Source organism: Centruroides sculpturatus, unplaced genomic scaffold, assembly GCF_000671375.1.
Source record: "Centruroides sculpturatus isolate CEXI.00-Female unplaced genomic scaffold, Cexi_2.0 scaffold1124, whole genome shotgun sequence".
Taxonomy (NCBI): domain Eukaryota; kingdom Metazoa; phylum Arthropoda; class Arachnida; order Scorpiones; family Buthidae; genus Centruroides; species Centruroides sculpturatus.
In genome coordinates this window covers 89,722-117,190 of record NW_019385396.1, presented here as the reverse complement: position 1 = coordinate 117,190, position 27,469 = coordinate 89,722, and the positions used below count along the sequence as shown (strand labels likewise).

Genomic DNA, 27,469 nt, shown 5'->3' with positions numbered 1-27,469 from the left:
CATTCGAACGTATTTCAAAATTGTATTAAATGGAATGTTCGATCATTATAAATTCAAAATTAAAACAAAAAATAAATAAATTAACAAATCAATAACAAAAATAAATATACTAAATACATTGAAGCCATAACAATATAAATAATAATAATAATAATAATAAAATAAAACAAAATAAAATAGATAAAAATAAAATAAATACATAAAAATTAAATATATAAAAAAAAGGCATCACAATATAAGGGCAGATAGGGATTAAGAATTTGTATATTTTAATTTTTCTTTTATGATGATCTTCCATGCAGAAGCTAATCCCTTGCATTAATACAGCCATCACTTAATTTACTTTTATAGATTTCAATCTTTTCATGTTGCAAAGCCAATGATGGGAACCACATGGTCTTGAGAATAGTTGCTTCATTCCATTTAACCACTTTGGTTTAAGAAAATCTATCGATATTATCTAGAATGGGGCACTTCTATTTGTCATGCAATAGAGATTATTCATGCAATTCTATATCTTATTTATAATCATTAATTTGTAATCTTAAGTTTTTTGTCATTTGAATGAAGTTGACAACTAATATAAACTAGGACATTGCGTGACTTTGTCATATTGTGATAGAATTGAGATGGAGCCAGAAAGAAAGAAGCAATCCCTGCCCCTGTTAGGCATAAAAAAGGCTTTCCTTGCACTGGCCGGAGAGACTATTCTTGCATTTGTTGACAGGGAGAGCTTTGTTCATGTAATTTGTTTGTTTTTCATGCTGATTTTCTGTTAGGTGCATGCAATGCTGTTTTTAATTTTGACTCTTAGGGCTGAAACTCTTTAGGCACACAAACAATATTGCCACTTTGACTCCACTGTATATCAAAAACAAAGTTATGGACTCTTTATTTATGGATTTCTCATTGCAATTAGTGGAAAATGGCAGTTTCATCAAAATCATTCATCAAATCTTGAGAACACACTCAATTCTATAAGCCTGTAGAAGGATGCAAGCGACTTTTGGACATTGCCTGACAAAATCATACGATTTGTGTGACATCACTTCGTCGCATGCGCTGGAGTTATAATCATATATCTCAAAAAACAAAGTCATGGGCCCCCCATTTTTTATTACATTTTCAAATTTCCCATTGCAATTAATAGAAAATGGCAAAGTTTAATCAAAATCAATCAAACATATTTTCAGAATAAACATAATTCTGTAAGCCATATAGAAGAGGCTTTGTTAATGCACTGCCTCAATAAATTAAAATATACAAGGTATGTATATTAATTATATAATAAACATTAAAATTATATAGAAAATGAAACAATTTTTTTATCATCAAGTTTTGAAAATCTTAAACTTCACAATCAAAAAGACATATTTGATCATGGTTAGATCATGATAGTTCATTGGTTGATATTTTATATTATTTTATTTAAATATATCTGACCATGATTATATTTTAGAAAAGGAAAATATACTTTTCCAATTTAAATTTTATGGCATTTGATATTTTATATTTTTAAACTTATGAGATGAAATGTAGAAAACATTAACATTTAAAAGACAGTGTTTTTACTTTTATTATTCTATCTAAATTTCTGTTCTAATAGGCTCTGACTGGTCTTCCTATCACTACACAAACATCCATTGGAACATCAGCAAAAGTTATGATAGTTACTGCACCTTCTTCTACAATTGGAGTGCCAATAATTTCTGCAATTCCTGTTAATAGTTCTGAAAAAGAAGCAACTGCAGTGATTGACCCAGCCAGTGAGTTTTTTTTTCATTTATTTATGGTTTTTAATGTTATGTTTTATACAAAACATTATTGTTTATATTATTACATTTAAATTTGTAAACAATTAATACAAAAATTGATACTTTTAGGTTATGGATATGTGCATAGTGTGTCACATTCCAATGTCATGCTGCATTACATAGTGCTGTTTTGCATTAGAGTTGAAAAAATGTTTTATTCAAAATCAAATTTTATTTGAAATTAACCAAACTGGATTTTCTAAAACTTAAAATTAAGTATATTTTTGTTTATTTTGCCACATTAAAACATACTATTCCAAAAGTCAAAATTTATTTCAAAATTAACTATAATAATTATCCTAAAATCTTAGAGTTAAGTACTATTTGTTAATTTTCTTATATTAAAACATCCACTTATTAATTAAACTTACTTTCTTTCACTTAGAATAACAATTCACATATATAAATTGCAGACAAAACTTAAATCACCAACAACTCCTCAAGCTTACAAAACTTATATATAAATCTTTAACATAAAAATTAGGTTTAACAGCATAAATCTTACTATAGGTTTTTGTCTGTTTGTTTTGCCATAAGAATTCTTGGATAATGATGATAACCTTACTGATATTAAGTTTAATATTGATCAAATAGATAGTTTTTCTGTTAATTTCATAAATATCACAATTTTTTAAGTCACAAGATCAAATATATATTGCAAACATACTGCTGTAGATGCTTATGTGGAATTCTTATGACGGAATGTTATATAAATTAGTAGCTTTCCATGTACTAATAAACACAACCATCTATACTTTTTCTTTCTGACACACAGAGAGTAGGAATTTAGTAAAAATTTATACAGGTGGCAACATCACATGGTTGTTTAAAAATCTATTAAAGTTATAGGAAAATTAATTTAATTAAATTATATCTAAATAGATTCAAACTTTGCAAAAACTCTTGAACAAAAATGTTACAGAAAGAAAGTTTACTGTCACTGGCAAATATCTGGCTAAAATTATAGCTTCATACATAGATATAGCCCAGGGTTGGCCAACAGTTTTTGCCCCCAGGCCGAATTGGAAAGAAAAGTTTTTCCACGGGCCAAACCAGAGGCTGCCCTTGGAAGATTTTGACGTGGTGTGAGATCTCATTGTGGTGTCACTCCATGGAGACTGAATTGTAGACACAGATACATTTTTCACATTATCATGGTTTATCAACAGTCTACGCCAGGGGTCGCCAAAGTGGTCAATGTCGACCCCCAGGGGTCAATTGAGGGGTCGATGCGGCTAAGGGGTCAAAACCTTTTTTTTTTTTTCTTTGCTTATATAGAGAGACTACAACTTTTTTTTTTATTATTTCCTCATACACATACACTTGTAATAAAACTTTACGGTGGGGGTCAATGTGAGGCTTTGGAAAGTGGTTGGGGGGGTCAACGGTTAAAAAAGTTTGCCGACCCCTGGTCTACGCTGTACTTACGAGATTTGTAATGGAGGGTTAACTCTAAATGCACAGTGAGTTGTTGACGTTTTTTTTTTTCTTTTTTAATTTTTTCTTTAGGCATCAGAATTTTTCATCCAGCTATTCGGACTTCAGTAGCTAATATTGAAAGATTGATTGCGGGCCACATAGATTCATTACATGGGCCAGATCTGGCCCACAGGCCGTATGTTGGCCATGCCTGATATAGCCACATAAAATTGTTAGATATGTATCAAGTCATACAAATTTTAAGATCTGACAAATATGAAATAGATAAAGCTAATGTATATATGATGAAAGTTATGAAACACCAAGAACATTTTTATTATGTTGATTCTGTATTTAGATCAATCTCATTTATGATGTGTTAGTAAAGATAATGACAGAAATGAAATATCTCTATCACTCAAATGCTTTCATTATCTTCAGTAAATTGAGAGATTATTTTTTCAATTGCATCCCAACTTGATTTTTTCATGTGACACTCCCTACTTCTTTATTAGTTATTTTGCTTTTTATACTTTTAGTAAATACATGAAAGATGTGTTATGGTGCTGCTCACTACTGATATAGTTTGAATTCAATTTCTTTGCTTTAATTTGGATTGAACTTGTTTTTATTACAGTTAAATAATTATAAGGATCTTTTAGAAATCAGTATAAGGAATCATCCATAAATTATTTAATGTTGTTTTTATAATTTTTAACTATCATCCTACTTGGTGTAACACACTGTAACAAGTCATACATACACATCTGAAAATTACAAAATCCTTATAATATGAATATATAATTTAGTGATAAAAATTATATTATTTTAAAATATATTAAATAAATCCATAAATAATTTACAGAATATAAAGAAATTATAATTGTCATAATATTTGCTAAAACTAAGAGAGATGAATGTAAGTATGAAGTGAAAGTATTAGTAAGCTTTGCTGTTCTGGGGATTTGGACTGATATGTAAATTGAAACTAAAGAAATTTTCATAGTTTGAATCATCTATGAAATACACTCATCATTTAGCACTCTCAATTCTGGGCTTGGCAAAATGTATGATTGACATGAAAAGAAAACTATATTACAAGGGGACTTTACAGTCTTGGAAATTCAGTTCAGGATAAGACTTTGCAGGTTAGTAGTATACCTCGGGTGTCCACCCAGAAGAATTGTAAAGCGCACTATCCAGAAGATTCCAAGAAAAAGGGCTTTAAAGTTTTAATCGCAGCTCATGTACTGGTCAATTTTACACTATGGCAGCACAGCGAAATGGCTGATTCTGTAGCGAACTCGCAACGCAGGCAATCTAGGTTTGATCCTAGCCTTGGCTAACTTCTTTTTAATTGTTTTAAAAATTATAACAACTTTTAAATAAAGTTAATGACCTAAAAATATTATCAATTAAATCATAAATAATTTTATTTTATTTATGAAATGAATAAATTTTAAAATTTTCTTTAATTAAAATGTGAATTAAAGATAATATTTTATTTTTAAAAAGTTGAATAATTTCAAATGCATTTTTAATGGAGATAAATTAAAACTTTAATTACTATTGTCATTAAAAAGTTATTACAAATTTTAAGATATTATAAGCTGTGGAGAGGTTAAAAAATATTCATTGTAAATTTCAGGAACTGGTTTCTATGTGGAAGAGTAGAGTATAGCTGTTGATTATTATTTATGATTTAATTAATAATATTGTTAGGTCATTAATATTATATAAAAGTTATAATTTTCAAAACAATTTTAAAAAAAAAGATAGCTAAAGGTAGGATCGAATCTAAATTGACCGCATTGTAAGTGCGAGTTTGCTAAAGACTCAGCCATTTCACTGTGCTGCCATAGTGTAAAATCGACCACTATATGAGCTGCGCTTAAAACTTTAGAGCCCTTTTTCTCAGAATATTCTGGTTAGAGCACTTTACAATTCTTCTGGGTCGACACCCTTGAGGTATACTACTAACCTACAAAGTCTCATCCTGAACTGAATTTCTGAGACCGTAAGGTCCCCTTGTTAGTGCACACTTGTTCAGACAACAAAATGGAGGAGGAATGTTTATTTTTCATTTTGTTATTTATACTAATATTATAGGAAAATTTTAACACAGATCAGTTTATAACACAAAGAATTTTATATATTGTTTTATGAAATGTTTAAACATTATATTAGATTGAAAAACGTTCATTTTTTTTATTTTAATTTTATAAACATATGTACATTTAACTTTACTTTTATACTGTACTTTTATACATTTCTTTACTTTTACTGAATTCGTTTATTACTTTCGTCCCATTATGTGTTTAAATTTATAATATTTTTGGAATAAGCTAATTTTAATGAATTTTAGGATAGAAAATTATATTAAAAATTTTTTGTATACAGTTGTTCTGGTGAAAAAATTAATGGAGTACTGTATATTTAAACTTTTAAGTATGCTTTGACTGTGTTGTTAAAATTATGCTTAAATGATGTGTATGAAGAAATTTCTTATATTTTGCATTTATATGATAAAATTTATAAGCATTAAATTATTTGAAATATTAAAGTAAAGTTATATTGAGTAGTAGTTGTAGAGAAAAGGGATAACAAAAAAAATATACAAATAAATTTTAAAGATGATACTAAGAAATAAGTCATTCATTTTCAATAGAAAATAAAGAAGAAATTCCTGCAAAAATTTCTAGAAAACATATTTGCAATTTTTACAATTTTTTTTATAGGTAATACATAAATGTTTTGTTTTATTTATTAAAAATTTTAAGCAATTTTTTGCATTTATGTTAAAATTTTCTAAGATCCAATTTTGTTCTAACAAATGCATCTTAAAATTTTATATTAATAAATTGCTACATTAAAATATATTTTAATCATCATCTGTTACAACTGTTGCCTCAGTTATACAGTGGTGCCTTGTACTTCAAACTTAATTCATTCCAAGAGGCCATTCAGACTGAATTGTTTCAAGTTCAAGTCAATTTTTTCCATTAGAAATAATGGAAAATGAATTAGTCCATTCCTAACCCTGAACAATACCCATTTCGAAAAATTTAAAACAGTAAATACACAACTTAAGGCAAAAATAACAGGATTAAATACCTGAATAATTACTACACATCTTTATCTCAACACCGGAGAATACTAACAAAAACTCTTTCTGACCTATTACCAGTACATTCTCCTCTAAAATCATAACCAACAAAAATAGCTCTTTACTAACGTTTTCGAACCCCAACAATGGTTTGTCTTTAGGTATTTTTGAATCTTTGATGGAAATGCAGCTCGTAAAACATAAAATTTGAAAATATGTATGTTCGAATGCATGCTTCCCATTTACATCTTTGGTTGTCATGCACAGTCGATTCCAATACAGCTATCATAAATTACTGTTCATAAGCACCTGCCATGCTACTTATAGCGTAATTTCTTCTTTATGATTAATGCATTGATTATCCCTAAGGCTAGCTAAGTATATGCTGACCGCCTCTAGCCACTATGCTGGTGTATGTGCCGTGTGGTGTGGATAATTTTGGCTTTATTAAATTCGGGGTCTATATTTGGATCAGATGCATAAATTGCCAGAGCCTTCGTGTTGCTTTGCTTCTGAATTATCGTTGGGGTTCAAAAACATTAGTAAAGAGCTATTTTTGTTGGTTACAATTTTATAGAAGAAGGAGAATGCACCAGTAACAGGTTAGAAAGAGTTTTTGTTACCTGAATAATGAATTAAAACGTGAAAACCATAAGTGAAATACGTAAATACTGTCTAATAAAATAAAAGTTGCATTTATTGATTGCACACTATGGTCTTCCACATCTTAACGTAAATATGTGATAGATTTTACAACTATTATAATTAAAACATATAGAAGTCTGAGATTTTATTGTTTATTTAGAAGCTTGCTTTAAACGTTTATTTTTTGTAGTACATTTTGTTTAAATAACTTCAAGTTGTAATGTCTTGAGATAAAAAGCATGTCAGGTATATTATGCTTTGAGTTTCAAAAAGGATATAATGACATATAAATACAGTAGAGCATCGTTTATCCGAAGGTTGGTTATCCAAAACGTCGGTTATTCGAAGGAATTCCAGTCGACAAATTTAAATTTTTACCATGCTGTGGCGCTGTAATCTTTGGCTATGTCTTTGGCTACTCAAATATTTTACGTTTTTGATACTAAATTAACTTCTGAAGTATAATTTTTTATTGTTTTTATATTTTTCAATATATTTATTTTGTTTGTACAAAAAAAAATAATTTTTAACGATACAATAGTCTTTGTTAGGCTTAACATCGACGAAAATGCAACGCAAAGTGACATGCAACGGAGAAAAATTTCAACACAGGATAAATTAATATATTTTTTCGTACATAATTGGTTATCTGAAAAATAAGTTATCCAAACAACCCCAGTCCCCAATTGATTCAGATAAATGATGCTCTACTGTAGTAAAAAAAAATTTAATGTGTAAGGATAAGATACTTCTAAAATTTGAGTGTGTCAAATATGGTTTAAAAAGTTTTATTTGGGTAATTTTAAACTAAAGGATACAAAACATAAGGGGCATCCAAAAACTGTTAACAAAGAAAGATTGCAGAAAGAAACTGTTAAAAATCAATAAATAGTACTCAATACAATATATATAACCAAACACACCAAAAATAAAGTGAAAAAGTACTGAAAACATACAAGCATAATGCAAGAGTGAGAAATGACTTTGACAGATAACAGATTGCATTTATGCTTCAAGTAGATTTCTTTTACTGTGTGTGCAGTTCAAACTCTGACACAAAGTTTTGTCAGATTTTTGTGTCCAAAGTTAGTCATTCGAAGTACAAGATACCACTGTATATGATATTTTCAATTTTTATTTTAAATTTAATAATAATAATATGTGATATTTTTATTAATTAAATCTTTATTATAATTTTTTCATTATTTTATAGTTACATCAAACATGATTACTTTGGATACTAATAAAGATGTTGTAGAACCACAGTATGCAACATCATTAATCACAGATAGAGAAATTCTTGAGCAGAATCAAGGAATGCTTGTAGAAAGTAATGAATCTACTACTTTTTCAGTTGAATCAACTTCTGATCTTACTGATTCTTTACAACAGTCTGAGGTATTTTTAGAATTAGTATATTATCTATATAATAATTTTTTTTCAGATTACAAACATTATTTGAAGATTATAATGTTAATTTTATGAAAATGTAATATTCTGAAACAGTAGTTCCCAAAGTTTTGAGATCCACAGACTCAAAAATTTAATGTTTGCAGATTCATACACAATAAAAACTGCTTAGGCAAACACCTGCATTTGACAGGCACCTGTCAAAATGGGCAAAAATTTCTGGCACGGAATAGTTTATACATAGTCTTTGTATAAGTTATCTGTATTAAACAGTAGATGTGATGCAGTGATCAGAAGCTCTGGTTATGCCACAAAATACTAATATTTTGTTCTAAAAATACTGGACAAATCTGCATGCTTCCTTTGGTAGTTCTACTTTTGTCATTGTAAAATATAAAAACTTTGATTTTTCTTTTGTAAATTAGATATAAAATAAATTCTGTTTGAGTTAATTGAGTATTTTACTCTTTTTTTTTATACTCTTTTCAACTATCACAATATTAATTATATAGTAGTGATGAACAAAATAGAGGTTGCGTTTTTAAAACGTATGTCAAAAGTACTCTACTTTTGGCCACTACTGTAGATTGTAACCAGAATTTATGTTCTACTTAGGCATGCATTCATTCTCTTTTTTAAATTCTGAGTCCCAGCAAGATCCAAAAAAATAAATATATTGTGTGCATTTATGTTATATAACTTAAATAAATGTTTTTAATTGTGTGCGTGCATAAATAGTTTGATGCTCTAGAAAACAAATTACCAAAAAACAATTTTCCATGTTGAGATTTAACAATGAATGATTGACCACCATTTACATCAATGTCTAGTCATTGTCAACAATACTTGCTTGAAAAGAACATGATATTGATAAAAGATGTGAATGCTTATACTTATCATGTTCATCTTTTGCCAAAATGTCTGTATGTGGTGAACAATGTTTCTGGTAGGACTAGCTTGTTCTAATTTTGTTAAAATCTGTTTCAGAGGCATATATGGACAGAGCAGTGGCCTGTTTCTTTTTTTCTATGTCATATTTGTGTTCTGCAATTTTTTTATTCAGCGATCCATTAGTGTAATCAGTGTTTCATTAATTAAGAAAAATTACATAAATTTACATAGGTTTTACATATAACATCTGTTTAAATTCATAAATATCTATATAAAATTATTTAAATTTGTAAATATTTATACTAAGAACATAGAACATGATTTTAAATTTCATTATAATTGTAAAGTTTGAAATATTATATTGTTCTCCGTCAAGTTTCAAAATAGAACAGAATGTTTGACTTGAATCAGACCTATAATTAGGTCAAAAACATTTATCCACATGAAAATTAAACTTTTGCTTATGTTAAAATAAGGTTTTTTGTGTGTTGAGTAACTGGGTGATTATCAGTTCTCAAGATATAAGTTCAGTTTGCTGCTATTTCAATTAATAATTGCTTTTTATGGTTAAAATGTATTCTGCCTGACAGAAAACAAAAGTAGGAGTTTATAATGTTAATCTATTAATTAAAGCATGAATTAATGAGAGGAAAATTAAGTATGTGACATGTATTGTCACAACTTTTCTGGAAAAATATTCAAATGTTTTGTGTGTGAAATAATTCAACTTTATTTTTAATTTTACATAAATACATAATAACTTTACCAACAATTTGATTACATAGCAAGTAGTTGAAAGGGTAAACTAAATAATGCATATGGTCATAAAAATTTAGCATTCATTTATTGTGTAAAACATTTACAAGTTGTATGAATTCTTATGTGCTCAACTAATGGAAAATATGTGTAAATAGAAATGCAAATTAAAATTCATTTTCAATACAATTACTGTGTATATATAAGTAACTCTATCAGTGTAATTACAGAAAAATTAATACATATTGCTGGATAATTTCTGAACATTTTGCTGACCCTCTAACTGATGTGCAGATATTGGTTTGAGAAATGCAATTTTGAAAAATTGTTTTTCAAAATTCTTATTTTAGCTTTAGTTTTTTTTATTTAATTATTTATTAGTGACAATTCTGTTGATGAGCATATGGTAGCAGTTTATTTTATAATAATTCAATTTTATTATTTTAATTACCTAGTATAGGACTATTATGGATATTATAAAAAATGGTTTGACACACAAAGTGAAATTGCTATTTAGATATGTCAGAATAATTATTTTTGCTAAAATCAAGACTTTAGAACTAAATTAAACAATCTTATGTTAAATCAAATGTATAAAATTAATGGTTTTTTAATCAAATTGCCAGAGAACTAAAAAATATGTAACAAATTGATAAAATTAAAAAAAAAATTGTTTTTACTAATTATGTTACTTAAAGTAAAATAATTAAAAAGGAAAATAATGATAAAATTTAATACTAAACGATTATTGTAATGTTATTAATGAACTTGAATGTGATGTATATCAAACGATGAAAAATTAACAAATGTATAATAATATATTATTGGAAAATACCCCCTGTAACAAGGCTTAGCCTTAATGCAAATGAAAAAAAATTATTTGATTGAATAATTATTTTTGCTAACATTATCAATTAATAATTCTTGATTACAGTTTTAGTGCTGTTTTATTATTTTCATCATAGAAGGTTTGAAATTTGCAAATCTACAGAAAACTTTAGACAAGAATTTTATTGGAACAATATATTTTAGAATGATAAACTTCATTACTAAACTATCTATAGTTTTTCTTTAAAAAGTTTAAATAGTTTTTAAAAAAAGTAAAAGTTTTCTAGTGAAAGTAGTCATCAAATATATGACTGTTTGTTTTTACCCAGATAATTTAAGATTTTGAGTTTGTATAAAGTTAAAATATTTTATTTTCATGCAGGTAACTGTTGTGGTTAACCTATAGGTTAGCCATAAAAAAATTAGCAATGAGTTACATAACTTTTCTGGCTATTATGGGATTTTATTTAAAAAATAACTTTTGTATTATTAATTATAATGAATAAAATCACATGTGGCACCATCTATTATGAGATGATATTACAAAAACTTTTTATAATAATAATATTAATAAAAAAGTGCTAATAACAAATAAAATCTTCATTAAACTCAACTCCACTCAAGATATGATATATGACCTCCTCTTATCTCCTCATCCCTTGAACCTTTACCCACCAAAATTTAATAGCATCTATGATCCATATACACAAATACTGTGCAAAATTTCATTTCTTTATAATTACCCCATCCTTAGACATGGAATTTTTCCCCTTTTTTTGTTCAGAACAGGGAATCTCAAAACATGGAGATTTGCAAAAAACTAGGAGGCCAAATTTGACACAATTTCAATACTTTTCTTTGTTATATATGTTACAGTCAAAACGCGTTTTTAGTTAGAACGCGTTTTAACTAGTTGAAACTAGTTTATACTGAATGTCTTTGTTAAAACCTGTTTTGTCTAGTTAAAACTAGTTTATACTGAATGTCTTTGTTAAAACCCGTTTTGTCTAGCTAAAAGTAGTTCTAACTCAAATTCATTTTTGACTAGCAGTAAATTCTAGTTTTAATTAGACAAAACGGGTTTTGTCTAGTTAATTTACTGCTGTACATGATACTGTACTTAGATAAAACTAGTTTTAACTTTTAACATTAGTTAAAACTAATTTTAGCTACATAAATATGTTTGGGGGAAATAAATAAAGTTATGTACAGCGCTAATTTGGGTTTAGGAGCCCTCTAATGAAAATATCATATTCTGGAGTATGTTTTTCAAACAAAACTTTGGAGTTTATTCTAAAAAATTGTATACTGTGTTTGCAATGACGACTTTTTCACTGTCTGGCATTTTAGGCATCTCACCCCAAGTATCCATAATGCCAAATGCCATTAGGGTAAGATAACAAATATAATTGCATAAAATTAATTTTTGAATTTCTTAACCAAATTTAATTTATTGCATATGTAGTACAAAGTACTTCGCAGTAAGTATAACAGCACAGTATAAGTATTGTTAAGTTCCCGCCCGTTCTAACGTGTTCTATAGCTAGCTGAAAGCTTTTTTCAGTCCAAAAACTTTTTTGAGAAGTCCTTATATAATTTCTATGCATATCCTGCAATAAAACAAGAAAACAAAAGTTTATTAAAAATAGGCATATTGGAAATCAATTAACAAAAAATAGGCACGTTACCCCAAGAAAAATGTGGAATATTTTCCATTTGTTGGGGTAAGATGCCTAGTAGAGTCACATGCTCCAGCATGTCCGATCAGGGTCGGCAGTAGCTGACAATGGAAACTTTAGAACCTTAACTACATCACACATAATTGTTTTTAGCAATTTTTAATAAATTCCATTCTAACTTTTAGTTTAAAATTATTCTAGAAACATTTCACAACAAAAAGTTCGTTCTTATCTAGCTTTTATTCTTCTCGGATGTAGAAAATGAAGTAACGGTAGCCAACTACAGCTTTCCACACTCAATATTGACCCAACGATTCATCATACAAATACATGACAATATGTGACGTCATCGTTTGAAAATATAAAAAATTAGGCATCTTCCCTCGAATCCCTCTATACATTGCAGTCAAAACCAGTTTTTAGTTAGGATGCGTTTTAACTAGTTAAAACTAGTTTTTAGTTAGGATGCGTTTTAACTAGTTAAAACTAGTTTATACTGTATGTCTTTGTTAAAATCCGTTATGTCTAGTTAAAACTAGAATTTACTGCTAGTCAAAAATGAATTTGAGTTAAAACTAGTTTTAACTAGACATAGACAAAACGGGTTTTAACAAAGACATTTAGTATAAACTAGTTTCAACTAGACAAAACGGGTTTTAACAAAGACATTCAGTATAAACTAGTTTCAACTAGACAAAACGGGTTTTAACAAAGACATTCAGTATAAACTAGTTTCAACTAGTTAAAACATGTTCTAACTAAAAACGGGTTTTGACTGTAACATATACATAACAGCCAGGAAAGTAAAAACTATTTGAAATTAGATGTGAGTGATGTGATAGAATGGTTTATCTGCCAATTTTACAACTTGCAATTTATTAAGAAATACTTAAACACTTTTTCCTTTGCTTAAAATCACCAAGAGAGATCTTATTATATAAAAGTAAAAATTTGTTCACTGCAGATATATATATATCTGCAATTGCAGTTTTTTCTTAACACCATAAAAGACACATACAGATATGTCACATATTTTAATCCTGTTTTAGCATCAGTCTAATAACATTGATTAAAGCATTGACTGATACACAGAAAATGAATGAGGGAGAATTGAATAAAAATGTACTCACTACTAATGATGCCAAATTTAGATTAAGAATAAACTAAAAAGAATACTCACACTGGATGACAAATAAATTGCACTATAAACCTTTTGTTTGGTGTCAGTAATATGTACTGTACACTGCATGAATGTTTTTGGGATCCACCTTGTTTGGGTCCACTGAGTCTTGTTTCAGGTGAATTTCATTGTTTTGTTGATAGAACACAATCACAGAAAAATAAAAATTTGAATGTCCATTAAAAACAAACAAAATACAATGTCTGTTAAAGATCAAAACAATTTAAAAAAATGGTAAACATTAGAGCACTCTTTAACAGTATGAAAAACAGAATAAAACTCTATGCATTAGTATGGGCATGTGTACTGTTTCAGTGATTGGTTAATATGATTTTTTAGTTATATTTATTCTTAAAGTTCATTCTGATAATGATTCCTCTCATTAAAAAGCAATGAATTTTTAACAATTTAAAAATTAATTTTAGTCCAAGAATTATGCTAGTTTGTCCTTTTTACAGATTTTAAACATTCTAAATGATTTTTTTAATATTTTAATTATTATTTTAAATACATTTTTTGATAAATATGAAAATTAAATGTTAATGGGATATAATATTTTTCAGGCTGTTTCATTAGAAACAGAAAATGTATTGACAGCACAAAATTCAGTTGAAGAACCAAAAGAAATGGAAGAAAATATAAGTACAGGTTGTACAGTAAATGCAGGAAGTGGAAGTTGTGAAAAAACTGCTTGTGATTCAGAAGTATCAGAAAAAGAATGTATAGAAAATTTTTCTGATAGTAGTCAGCATAATAAGCAGAAGTTACATGATAATGAATGTGAAGGAGGGGGTTGTGATGTAAAAAATTTTGAAAATGAAAACAAAGAAGAAAAATTATGTACTGAAAAGATTTGTGATAATGAAAAGGAATGTGGGGAAAATGGTTATAAAAAAGAGCAATGTACTGAAAAGAATTGTGATAGTGAAGTCACCGAAAATGGCAGATCTGGAGAAGCTTTTAGAAATCCTAGTTGTAGCAATAGGATAAATTGTGGAGAAAAGTGTGATAGTGAAAAAAATTCTGGAGAAGTATGTAATGATGGTAAACACTGTGGAGAAGATTTTAGTGAAAAAAGTCAATGTTCTGATGAGAAAAACTGCAAAGAAAATTGCAGTCACAGTGAACATTGCAGAAGAAGGGATTGTGGTGATGGGAAACATTGTGGAGAAGGAGAGTGCAGTGATGGGAAACATTGTGGGGAAAAAGAGTGTAGTGACGGGAAACATTGCAGAGAAGGAGAGTGCAGTGATGGGAAGCATTGCGGAGAAAGAGAGTGCAGTGATGGGAAGCATTGCGGAGAAGGAGAGTGCAGCGATGGGAAACATTGTGGGGAAAAAGAGTGTAGTGACGGGAAACATTGTGGAGAAGGAGAGTGCAGTGATGGGAAGCATTGTGGTGAGGGAGAGTGCAGTGATGGAAAACATTGTGGGGAAGAAAAGTGCAGCGATGGAAAGCATTGCGGGGAAGAAGAGTGCAGCGATGGAAAGCATTGCGGGGAAGGAGAGTGCAGTGATGGAAAGCATTGTGGAGAAGGAGAGTGCAGTGATGGAAAACATTGTGGAGAAGGAGAGTGCAATGATGGTAAACATTGTGGTGAAAGAGAATGTAATGATGGAAAGCACTGTGGAGAAGAAGAATGCAGTGATGGAAAGCACTGTGGAGAGGAGACTTGTAGTGATGGAAAACATTGTGGAGAAGAAGATAAAAAAAATGATAGTGATGAAAAAAACTGTGGAGAAGAAAGTGGTGGTGATGGGAATAAAACTGGAGAAACAGTTTGTGATGATGGTGAAAATTATGAAAGAAATTCTGAGAGAAAATGTACTAAAGATGAAAATAATGGTAATGAAACTGAAATAACTGATAGTGATAAGCAGAGTTTTGAAGACAGAAAACTTCATTCAGAGCAAGAAGAACAAATCAAAGTAAAAAGTGAAGATGAAATTAATATTGTTGAATCAAATTTTGATGAAATTAAGAAAACTGAAGAAGAAAAGGAAAATGTCTTAACAGAAGGTAAATTTTTAACTTTATAAAAAAATAAATTTATCAATATATAAAGATAAAGTTTAATTATTAATACATTTTTTATGAAATGAAAACTGTTCAAATATATCAATATATAAAGTGTTACAAATACATCACATTACAAAATTAAACATTGCCAAACTAATTAATACAGTAAGACACTGCTTAACACTGCCTCATTTAACACTGATTGAATATAACACAGTCTGCTCGAATTGAAGTGTAAAAAAAGCTCAAAATTTATGCTGATTCAAATTATCGTGGCATTTCATTGATTTGTATATAATATGATTATTTCCAAACACGAACCAATCAGCAAAAGGTGACAATTCATCATAGTGCTGTACTTTCCTTAAATTTGTGTTTGTTTGGTACAATTTTGGAAAAATATAACATCATGGATGCCATTGGCAATATCTACTTTGCTTGGCAAGAACTAACTGATAAATACATGACCGAAGTGTGGAAAAAGTTATGGCTCAAAGTATCCAAGAATCCGAGAAGAGCCTATTGCTGTATCATTAGGTTGACCAAATTGTCAACCTAATCGATACAACAGGACTAGGAGATGTAGACGAACAGGATATTGAGGAGTTACTGCATATTTCTGGTGAGAGCCTTACCAACGATGACCTTCAAGAACTGGCAGAACAAGGAATTCATGTAGAACTGGAAAATAGTGATTCTGAAACGAAGAACCCAGAGAATTTCTCTATGGATTTTCTTAGTAAAAGCTTGGTAATGATAACCGAAATCATTGGCCAAATTGTAGTGAATGATTCAGATTTTGAAAGGAGTGCAAAAGCAAGACAAGGCATTTCTGGATGCGATCTTTTGCTACCGACATTTGCTTAAGGAAAGAAAAAAGCGGCAAATGAAACTACATGACTTTATCACAAAAAACAAGAATTTTGGAAAGGCCAGGATCTTCATCACAAAAAAATTGAACTTTACATTTCTCTTTGCATATGTTTGTGTTATTTAACATGTATTATTATGCAAATTAATATAAAAATAACTTAAAATTATAGTAAAATTTGTTAATTTTTGGTTGCGTGTTACTCTTTTCCTATTTACTCTGTTAAAATGGTCTCATTTAATGCTGCTTCATTTAGCGCTTTGTTGTCCAGGAATGCATCCTCTGCTTTAAGTGGGGTCTTACTGTACTAAACTCAGCTCTAAGTAAAGAGGTAGTAGAGAAATTGTTAAAGCTGTGTATAAAGGATCTGTAATAAAGAATAATAGATGCCAGCATATTAGATTTAAAATTCCCAATTTTGTAAATAGATGAATAAGAAAATAATTTGAATTTGAGCTTTTTATAATTTTTACCTCTTAAAGATTTTAGCTATCTTGTTTTCTTGTTTTATTTTGTTTTACTTTTTTGCATACATTTCTTAAAATTTTTATTGCTTTTATTTTTTATCTCTAGATTGTTGCTTTCATAAAATTTAATTCTGTTTTATAGCCTTAACCATTTAATAATGGAGTGCAATCAGAACATAATCCATTTTGAAAACATGCTTCATAAACATATATAAGATGTGTAAAAATAGGAAAGAGCACATAGTTCTCACTGATCAAACAAATAAAAACAAAAATAAGTTAAATGGAAAGACACAAGAATAGCTTTGTCCCCAACAAGAACATCTTTGTATAACCATTTCACTAATAGAAGTAATTAATCAAAATAATGAAGAATTGATTTCAAATTTGTAGATATGATTCCTAAAGTAAACACAATAAAATCATTTATGTATGATTTTGGAAGGTTTTGAGTAAAACTAACAGTTCATGGTAAAAACTTTTAAATCTGTTTTTAGAAAATGTCATGTAAGACGGCATATTTAACTGTTTACAACAAAAACTATTATACCAGTTTTTGAATAGAATGTGCAGTTTGTTCTGAATCATGTTCCACTTTTAATGGCCAAGACAATATAATAGAACAAATTATTACAAAGAAAGGGTTTGAAGATGAAACATTTTTACCAGTAATTATTAATAAACTATTATAAAATGAGTGAGTTATATTATTTACTTTATGTATTAACTTCATATTTTATATTTACTATTATATTATATTTTATATTAACTTCATATTTCAGCCTATAAATTTTAACATAACTATTGTAGCCAAGTGATGTTGAAGTTTATATATTACAGTTTGTTTTTAATTTTAAAAAGTTTTTGAAAAGAGAATATTCATATTCAGTTTATATTCAGTCCATGATGGTAATTAGGTTTGCCAATTTGGTGGTATGCATATTCTATTGTTTGCTAAGAGATATTAATTTTTAAAATAAATAGAGTCTAAAGAAAAAGTAAATATAAATTTATTGAACAAATTTTTTAAATTTTATTTTTTAAAAAAAGACACCACTTTAAAAATAAAATCGTATTGCACATACATTTATTTTCCAGAATCAACCAAAGTATAAAATATTCAGCCTGAACCTTATGGGCTATTTTAATGTAAATCAAATTTGATAGATTTATATTTTGCAATTGTTTTTTAGTCATAAATGTGTGCTTATATGCATGTTTTTTTTTCAAGAATCTTTCTTTTTCATTTTATAGATGAAAGATGAATTTCACTCAATTTTTTTGCTACTACTCAGCATACATACAGCATTTTAGTCCAACTATAATGAAAATCATAACAGATAATTGAAATATCAGAAAATTTCATTTGGTTTTAATGTCTAGTGTATTTTTAAAAATGGTGTTAACCTCAAAAAATAGTGTGATCTTTCAAAAATATTCTGATGCTTATTGCAGAACTATTGTATATTACTGTACAGAAGCAGTAAATAAAATCTTATGTAGCTTGTTTGTATTTTTTTGTAATTTAAGTTAGAAGATCATGTAAAAATAATTTGTTTTTCTAACAACAAGATTATATTATTAGGTGGTACACAGTTGAATACAGTTAATACAGCTGGAGGTGTTAAAATGATAGTAGTTTCATCTGCTGGTTTAACTTCATCTGGTCAACAAGCAATAACAATAATTACTACTGCTAATAACACAAGTAAGTAATATTTAGTTAATTTATTTCATATTTACTTAGTTTATTTTATATATATGAACAATTCTACCAATTATTTTGTAAATTTTTATACTTTTCCTATGTTTCTTTACTTCTGTAAAATGTCTCTAATGGTGGTCTTAATCATCTCTAATTATGCATTTTGATAAAAATAATCTGTAAATATGGAAAAATATTTTATTTCAGTAGAATGTCTGTTCTTCCATATTCTATTTGCTTCTGAAATAATTTCCTAATGTGATTTCCTTAATTTATTCTAGTTGTATTCATGTTTGCAATGTTCTTTTTCTTTTACTTCTGTTTATTCACTTTACAATTATATTATTTTGCACTTTATCTTATCTAAATTTTTTATATATTTAGCTAGTTACCATATTACAGCTTGCTTATGTACCGTACTTATTTTTTGATGTTCTTGATACAATCATCTCAATTTCATTTTTGTCTTAGAAACATTTTCTTACTTATTCAGAAAGTTAAATGTAAATATAGAGATTTATTTTTATGTTAGTTAATCTGATGCTTTCATTGAGTTAAATGAATTCACGACATTGTAAAGCTATTAACAATGGACTGATATTCATTTATTCGTGAGTGCATTAAAATCTGAAATTATGCTAGTTATGAAAATTTAAGTTTTTATAAAGCTATAGATATAAAATTAGTCTGAGAAATATATTTAAAACTTTTATTGTGTTATAGGAGGAAAAACAAATCTACTGTTATGTTTATATACTAGTACTAGTAACTGGACTGTTAATGTTTTCATTGGAGATACAAACAGAATAAAATTAATGCCTTTTAGTATGTCATATTTACATTTCACATTCCTGAAATATTATAATTGAGTCATTTAATCATTATTGTTAGATTATTTGTTAATCTAAAATTAAAATGTTTGAACAAATATCATTTAGTATTTAGATAATGTTAACTGGTGGTTTTCAGATTTTATATGAGAACTTACAAATTCTAACTGGTGTGCATAAACTAATACAGTAGAGCGTCATTTATCCGAATCAATTGGGGACTGGGGTTGTTCGGATAACCGATTATGTATGAAAAAATACATTAACTTATCATGTGTTGAAATTTTTCTCCGTTGCATGNACTTAAAATTATAGTAAAATTTGTTAATTTTTGGTTGCGTGTTCCCCTTTTCCTATTTACTTTATGTTAAAATGGTCTCGTTTAACGCTGCTTCGTTTAGCGTTTTGTCATCTAGGAATGCATCGCATCACCTGCGTTAAGCGGGGTCTTACTGTATGAAAGAAATAAAAATTTTGTGAAACTATTTTATAATAAAATGAATATAACAGTTTTCAAAATTGGATATTAACTAATCATTTACTATTATCTGACAAAATTCAATTGGTTGCAATTGGACTAATTAAGTTGTTTAGTGGTTATGAAATTTAAACTACAGAAATTTTTCAATCTTAATTATTGCAAAATTGGAAATACTGTAACTTAATTAGCTCAATCATAATAGCCAAATTCATTGATTTTGAGTAATTGATTAAATAAATTAATAAAATTATAATAATGGAATTGTATAATTTGATCATATCAAATAATTTTTCTTAGTTAATGGTAACAAGAATCATCATAAAGCTGAAAAAATTGCATTACATATTCTAGAAACAATTATACATGTGCATACATTTTGTTCTGTCACTTAATTGGTTTGATCATAAAAAAAATCAAAGAAAAAATTATGGAATGTTGATAAAATGTTACACTGCAAAGAGAATAGGACTTAAGATGAATTTTATTAGCTAGAAGTTTTTCTTCAATCTATGAGAGGCATTGCTATCTACAAATTTAGAAAATATCAATTGTTACTTCTCTATATTTTTTTCTTTGGAAATATTTTGAAAATAAACTTGTTTAAATTTTTAACAAGTCTAACACATTAATAACTACATTATTTGTAAATACAGTACTCTGTGTTTGGTCATAGTTTAACATACTGACAAATATTAAAGTTTTATACATATAAAATTATCATATTTATCTCAACAAATCTTAGAGACAAAGATGACCTATGACGTAGCAAAAACACAACAATTTCATAACATCACTTATCCCAACATTTGCTTTACTTCAGATTTAACTATATAAAATTCAGGCATTAAATAGAACATTACAAATGTTTAATTTGACAGTTATAGAACAAAATACAAAAGGAAAAGAAATATTGAATTGATGTAAATTTATAAATATTTAAAGATTAAACAAACATAAATAGATAAAATTAAACTATTGTCATCCTATATAATGTGTAGCTATATATTTATTGTATAATCAATTATTATAATTTTCTTGTTGAAGTGTTTTATATGTAATTTTTTATATGTAATAGAATTAACAGTACATAAGCATACAATTTACATAATATATTTCATGATTTAAAGAAAGTTTCAGTTTGTTCCAGGGGAATTACAAAAAAAAAAATATGTAAGTCATCTCATTGAAATAATTTTTATAATCAGATAATTCAAGGATCAATGTTGTTCACAAAGATTTAACTATCTTATGTGCTCCTTAATGCTTTGAAGAATATCCTGTAAAGAAGTCAGAATATTTAAAATAGCTTGGGACAAATTCATCAGATATGAGAGATTTAACTTTTTCTAAAATAAACCAAACTGCAGAAAACTACTTATTTTAAGTGATAACTTTCAACTGTTTTACTATGTTCTCTGTTCTGTAATTTTATTATTACAAAAACAGAAATATCCAAATTTTCATTTATTACAATTTATTACAGGGGAAACAGTTGTAGGCAGTGGGGATCAAGATTTAGGTTAAGAAAATCACATTCTGGTTTTGAAATCATTGTCCAAAAGTCAGATTTACAAAACACGAATGTCTGACAGTTTGTTTATTTTTGTTGCCAATTCAAACATAGAATATTCTAATCTTTTTCTCTTTTCATGAAAGATCTCTCTTGTAGACTTTGTTGATGATAAATATAATGGTCGGTTGGAAAATTTTGAAGGTATTATTGCATCTGATGAATGTAGGATTGAGTAGTGGAACAATCAAACTCTTAACTGTCTTATATGTTCGTGCTTCACTTATCTCATTTTTTTGTAACATATAGTTTACATTTTTTTATTTCTTAAATGTATTTCATAAGTACAGTAAACCCCAGTTTGGACTTTGCATAACTAGGGACAAATTTCTTTGAAAAATTGTATAGTAATTTTAAAATTTCTTGACAACAGAGAAATTATAACAAAATTATAATTAACAAGTGTTTTTGCTATCTGGAAATCTTTGCAATACCATGCATTGTATTACTGTAGTTGGAAAGTTACTGTAAGATGTAAGTTTTTGAGCTCATTTCTTGTAATAATAAATTCTACAGTATGACCTACTAAAGTTCAGTAAAACTTCTGTGAGGACTCAAACAGGGGTCAACTGAGAGGTCCGAATGAAGGGTATCGATCGGAAATTTAAAGTGTTCCTTTTCAGACACGAATGGAAAGGATTAGATGTCTCAATCGAACAATGGAAATTTTTGTGTAAATTAGTTAAACAATGGAAAGGAATAAAGTCAAGAAAAAGCAACAAAAGAGGAATCATATTCAGTCGCGATGCTGACCTCTCCCGCACCCTCCATTGGGTGTTGAATTGTCACCAGGTGACAAGGAGAGACCAATGGAGAGGCGACTGAGGTTAAAAACTCTATAAAACTGTGCGATTCAAGTTACAAAGGTTCTTGGTTCTTGATTCATAGTCTTATCCTCCTGGACGTGTGTCCCCACCGAATCTTGAAAAGAATGATTCAGATCTAGTGGAAGCACCTCATCTGCAGTGTCACCAGATGACCTCCAGGCTCGTTGGTTTGTCCGAGAAAAACCACCTGAAGCAGTGCCATTTGCCCCGGGGCCGATGATTATTTCACCATCTTCGCCAAATTGTAGGAAACGGAAACGAACTTTTCAAACTCTACTTGAACTTTATCTTCGTGCTTCATGGGGTGATAATCCGTCAATCAAGAAAATATGTAAGAAATTATAATTTTATTAAACGGTTTTATGTGGTAAACCTGTCTCTGTGAGTCATTCTGCACCCACACGAAAGTATTGACCGCTCGGCTGTTGAAATCTCCTCACCCCAGTCAGCTCACCTCACACTTCCATATCTATACATATACTGACTGTAATAAATTACTGAACTGTATATTCACCTTCTTGTTTTCTACATCTTTGGAGAAAACACTCCTCTAACTCAGACTTTCTTTAACCTTGGACTGTGTTTGCCCCCTGTTGGTCTAAGTTACTGGGGGTTTACTGTATATATAAATATATGATCTGTTCTGAAAAATCAAATCTCAAATGTCTTCTTACTAGCTACATTTGTTATTGCAATATATAAAATATCTTTTGTTAGTAATTTATAATTTAATATATAATCTCACTATACAATCATGAATCTTATAACACATCATATAAATTTAAATTTTTATAAAAGTTTACCTATAAAGTCAGTAACATACCTGAAACAATATTTGTTCAATACTTGATAGATTTAGATGTTTTTGTATATATAGTATCCTTTTTGTCAATATATCAATTCCAATGCTTCATAAAATCCTGGTATTGATTTGAAGGTAGAAGTTACTTTACATAAATGATGTATATATATGCATAGTATTTAAATGGAATGTAAAAATGATTAAACAAAACAGAATTACAGAATAGAAGTAAAATATGAATAATTTCAGATGTTACATTTCCACTTCAATTAAAATTATCTCATCTATGCTTTTTAATATAAGCCAGTTTATTGTTTGCCTTATTAAACATATTTAAAACTAACATAACTTTTTCATAAATTTTACATAACACTTCTTAAAAATGAATTACACTTGTCAAAAGTGAAATCACAACACCATGAAGGAATGTGTGTAGCCAAGTATAAGTTGCAGGTGACAGAGAATATGCAAATGATTAAGTTTGCATATGCAGTTCAGGTCAAGTGGGTCTATAAAGTCCAGCAGCTGGTTTGGACCATAAATGATATCAGCAACAGCTGCAACAATCAAACTTTGAAGAAAGCATAGAAAATGCCTTAGAGATGACAGTGAGCTGAATACCACCAATTAACAGCTAAGGAATAAGACCATATTTTGGAACTGTACAGTCCTTGGTTTGTCAATGCCTGCAGTTGCTATGCATCTTGGGCACAACATGCATTCCATCCAGCAATGTGTGACACACTGGATGCAGGAGCATCTTTAAACATGCTGAGTAGGGATGGATCATACTGGCACACAACAGATCACACAGACTAGCAGATTCATCAAACAGTATGTCAGGACCCATTTACCACAACATGTGACATCCAAAACTGTCTGTCATCATCAGCAGGGAGCATTTGCAACAGATTGTACACATGGCAATCAGCAATGTGATGCTAGTAACTTCATGACATTGGGTTGCACACCTGGTGTGGTGTCATCATCACAACTGGACCATTGAATGGCATCAGGTATTGTTTACAGATGAATCCTGCTTCTGTCTGCTGAGGAATGATTGCTGTGGTGGTACTCCAGGGAATGCTACATGTCAGCCCTTTTTGCTGAGCTCCACACCAGGCATCAGGGTTTGGGGATGCATCATGTTCAGTCAGCAGACAGTCCTAGTGCATATTTCCAGTACTCTGACTGCAGACCAGTACATCCAGCAAGATAATGCCTGACCACACATTATGGTGATGAAGTCATTCATATTCACCAGCCTGAACAGAATTTGATTCCTTCCCTGGCTGGCAGCCTTGCCAAATCTCTCCCATCGAACACCTGTGGGACCTCATCCAACAAGATGTGCACTGGGAACCACCACCACATACCATAGATGACATGTGCACTGCAGTGGATGCAGCTTGATAAGGGATATATCAGGCAACAGTTAATTGCCTCATTTATAGTATGCCTTGCTGTATAGCTGCCCATGGGGGCCATATTCATTACTGAACAAACAGGTGTCTGTTGCATATCTTTTTGTTCTTTTAATCATTTGCATATCTCTGTCATCTCTACTGGTCATACTACATTATGTATGTGGCTATGCACATTCTTTCATGGTGTTACAATTTCACTTTTGAGGAATGTATTATTAAAAGTAAAACATTAAAAGCTAACATTTTGTTAAGATACATAATAAAGCACACAAATCCATCTTCAGTGTAATCAGCTTCATACAGTGTGCAAAATAATTCAAAATTTAAAGTACAGTAATTATTTGATGTTAACTTTGTCATATCTCACAATTTCCCAAAAATTACAGTTTGAATGTTTTATACACATGCCGTGTATAAAACATTCAAAATATATATTCTTAAATTACTCACTCAAGAATGAACTGATGGGTAAAACTCCATCCTATAAATTGTGTTTGTTTATTTAGCTTTAATTCTTCATTTGACAGAAATATAAACACGGAATGGTCATTTGAATACTTTTCTTCACATCTTGGTAAAAAACACCTATTTGGCATTATTTAGTTTTGTTGTGAGAAAAATGGTTAAGAATGAACTAGTTAAACTCTAGATGATGACATGACACTACGTGCTTGGAACAGCATTCATCAGGCTTTATATCTGAATAGTAGTGTCTTAGTTCACTATTGATGTACCTTCAAGAACAGCAAAAATTGTTGCATGTGCTCGCTTTCTTATGGAGTAAGCATACATATTAAGTAGCATGTGTTAAATTCTTAGATGTTGCTCTAATTTATTTATACAATGAATAATTCATTTTTATCAAAATAGATCATGCAATTATTAGTTTGTTATTGATAGAATTTTTTACTAAAAAAATTTCATAATTCAAATTGTAAAAATTGTGACCAAACTTTCAATTGGCAGCCAAATTGCACATAAAATTATAGATAAACAGGAAACAGATATTTTGTGTTACATGTATACAAAAAGTATGTCTGTTTTTACTGTTTACAGATGATGTGGCAAATATGTTTGCAGGCCAGATTTGGCCCAGGACTGTAGTTTGTCACCATTGTCCTAAATAATAAATGACTGTAAACTTGCATGATAGTGGTAAATTTGATAAATAATGCATTCTTATCGAGTATAACTCTTTGTTAGAAAGTAACCAAAACCCAGCACTGGACTGAGAGATTACAAATTGTGAAGATCATGAAAAATACAGTAGATCATATCATTAAGGCATTAAGAGTAGTCCTTGTGAAGCTATGTTTTGTTCACTGTTAAAAGTTGGGCTGAAGATATCATTCCTTAATAATGCTGTAGCAGATGTTTGCACAGAAGAGGAACTGTAAGATATAATTGAATATCTAGATCAAAATCAAAGTTACTTAGAAGGACCCAATGAAAATATTTCAGAAAAAATATTGAAAATGAACAGCCATCAATCAGTCAATCTTACAATCCCTGATTTGTCAACCAAAGTACAGTCTAGTATGAAAGTGATCAGTTTTTCGACAGTCAAGAACAGAAAGGAAAAAAAGCGAGTGAATGCAAAGGCAGAATTAAAAGATCAAGCACAGAAAATGAAGAAAATGTCAAAGCTGAAGTTTGCTGTAGCCAAAGTAGGAAATACAGTGAAGCTAAGAATGTCAGAAACTAGTTTGTGCCATGTGACAAACAATTTCTTACAGTGGAGTGTACCAAATATCACTCAATCTCTTAGGGAGTGTGCAAGAAAAGCATCAATTTCAAGTTATGGGTACCAAAAGTGCTCATGTAAAGGAAAGTGTAATTCAACCAAATGCAAATAAAGAAAAATGAAAAATTATCCAACTCAGAATGTCATGATAATTTGCCAAGTTTGAATAAGCAGTAAGAATTATTAGTTATATATTTTTTCAACAATTTTTAAAATATTTTTATATATATAATTCTAATAATTAATAAAACAAAAAATGCATTTTTGGTTTATTTTATTAAAATTGTTAAAATCCATAAGTTACATTATTAAAACAACAAAGGTGTTGTTTAATAATAATTTTTTAAGTTATGAATGACATTTTGGAAATTATGCAAAATTTACTTTAAAATTAATATATTCTATGATATTTATCAAACTTTTAAAATTCATTTGGGAATTATACATAATAATTGGTAAAAGTGAGAAATTTAGTGAAATTACCACTCACCAAGATGATTGGTGACTATGCATAATCACTTCTACCATAATATATGTATACTTAAATAGTAATATATACAGTGGTACCTCAGGATACAAACACCCCAGCATATCAAATTTTCAGGATACGACATGAAATTCAAACATATTTTTGCTCCACGATACAAACAAAAACACCATACGACGTTACATTAGTTCGCAGCGCCATTTTTTATTCACTTTTGTTCGTTGGTCTCAGTCCGCATGTTTGCTTCGTCATGGAAGGATCTCACTCGATAAAGGAAATCTTGAGGTATTATCAGAAAGTGACTGATTTTATTGAAAATAAACATCCCGAAAAGGTTCACACTGGCTGTATTGCTGCTCAGAGTAATGACATTTGCCTAAGTAATTTTAGAAACATTTTAAAAAGTAGGCAAAGCCAAACCTCTTTGGATAGATATTTTACCAAGCGACCTCTATCCAGTGAAAGTGCTGGTGGAAGTGAAGGAAAGAAAGCAAAAAGCAGTGAATAAAAA

General features: G+C 29.1%; 1 protein-coding gene across 1 annotated transcript in view; it reads left to right on the top strand.

The window, feature by feature from the left end:
* The window catches only part of LOC111638513 (host cell factor 1-like), a 198,798-nt gene that overhangs the window by 154,405 nt on the left and 16,924 nt on the right, over positions 1-27,469 (top strand). Inside the window, exons 22-24 of the mRNA XM_023384229.1 lie at positions 1,607-1,766; positions 8,198-8,382; positions 14,292-15,747. Of these exons, the coding sequence (XP_023239997.1) occupies positions 1,607-1,766; positions 8,198-8,382; positions 14,292-15,747 (1,801 nt within the window). The remainder of the gene's footprint in view (positions 1-1,606; positions 1,767-8,197; positions 8,383-14,291; positions 15,748-27,469) is intronic.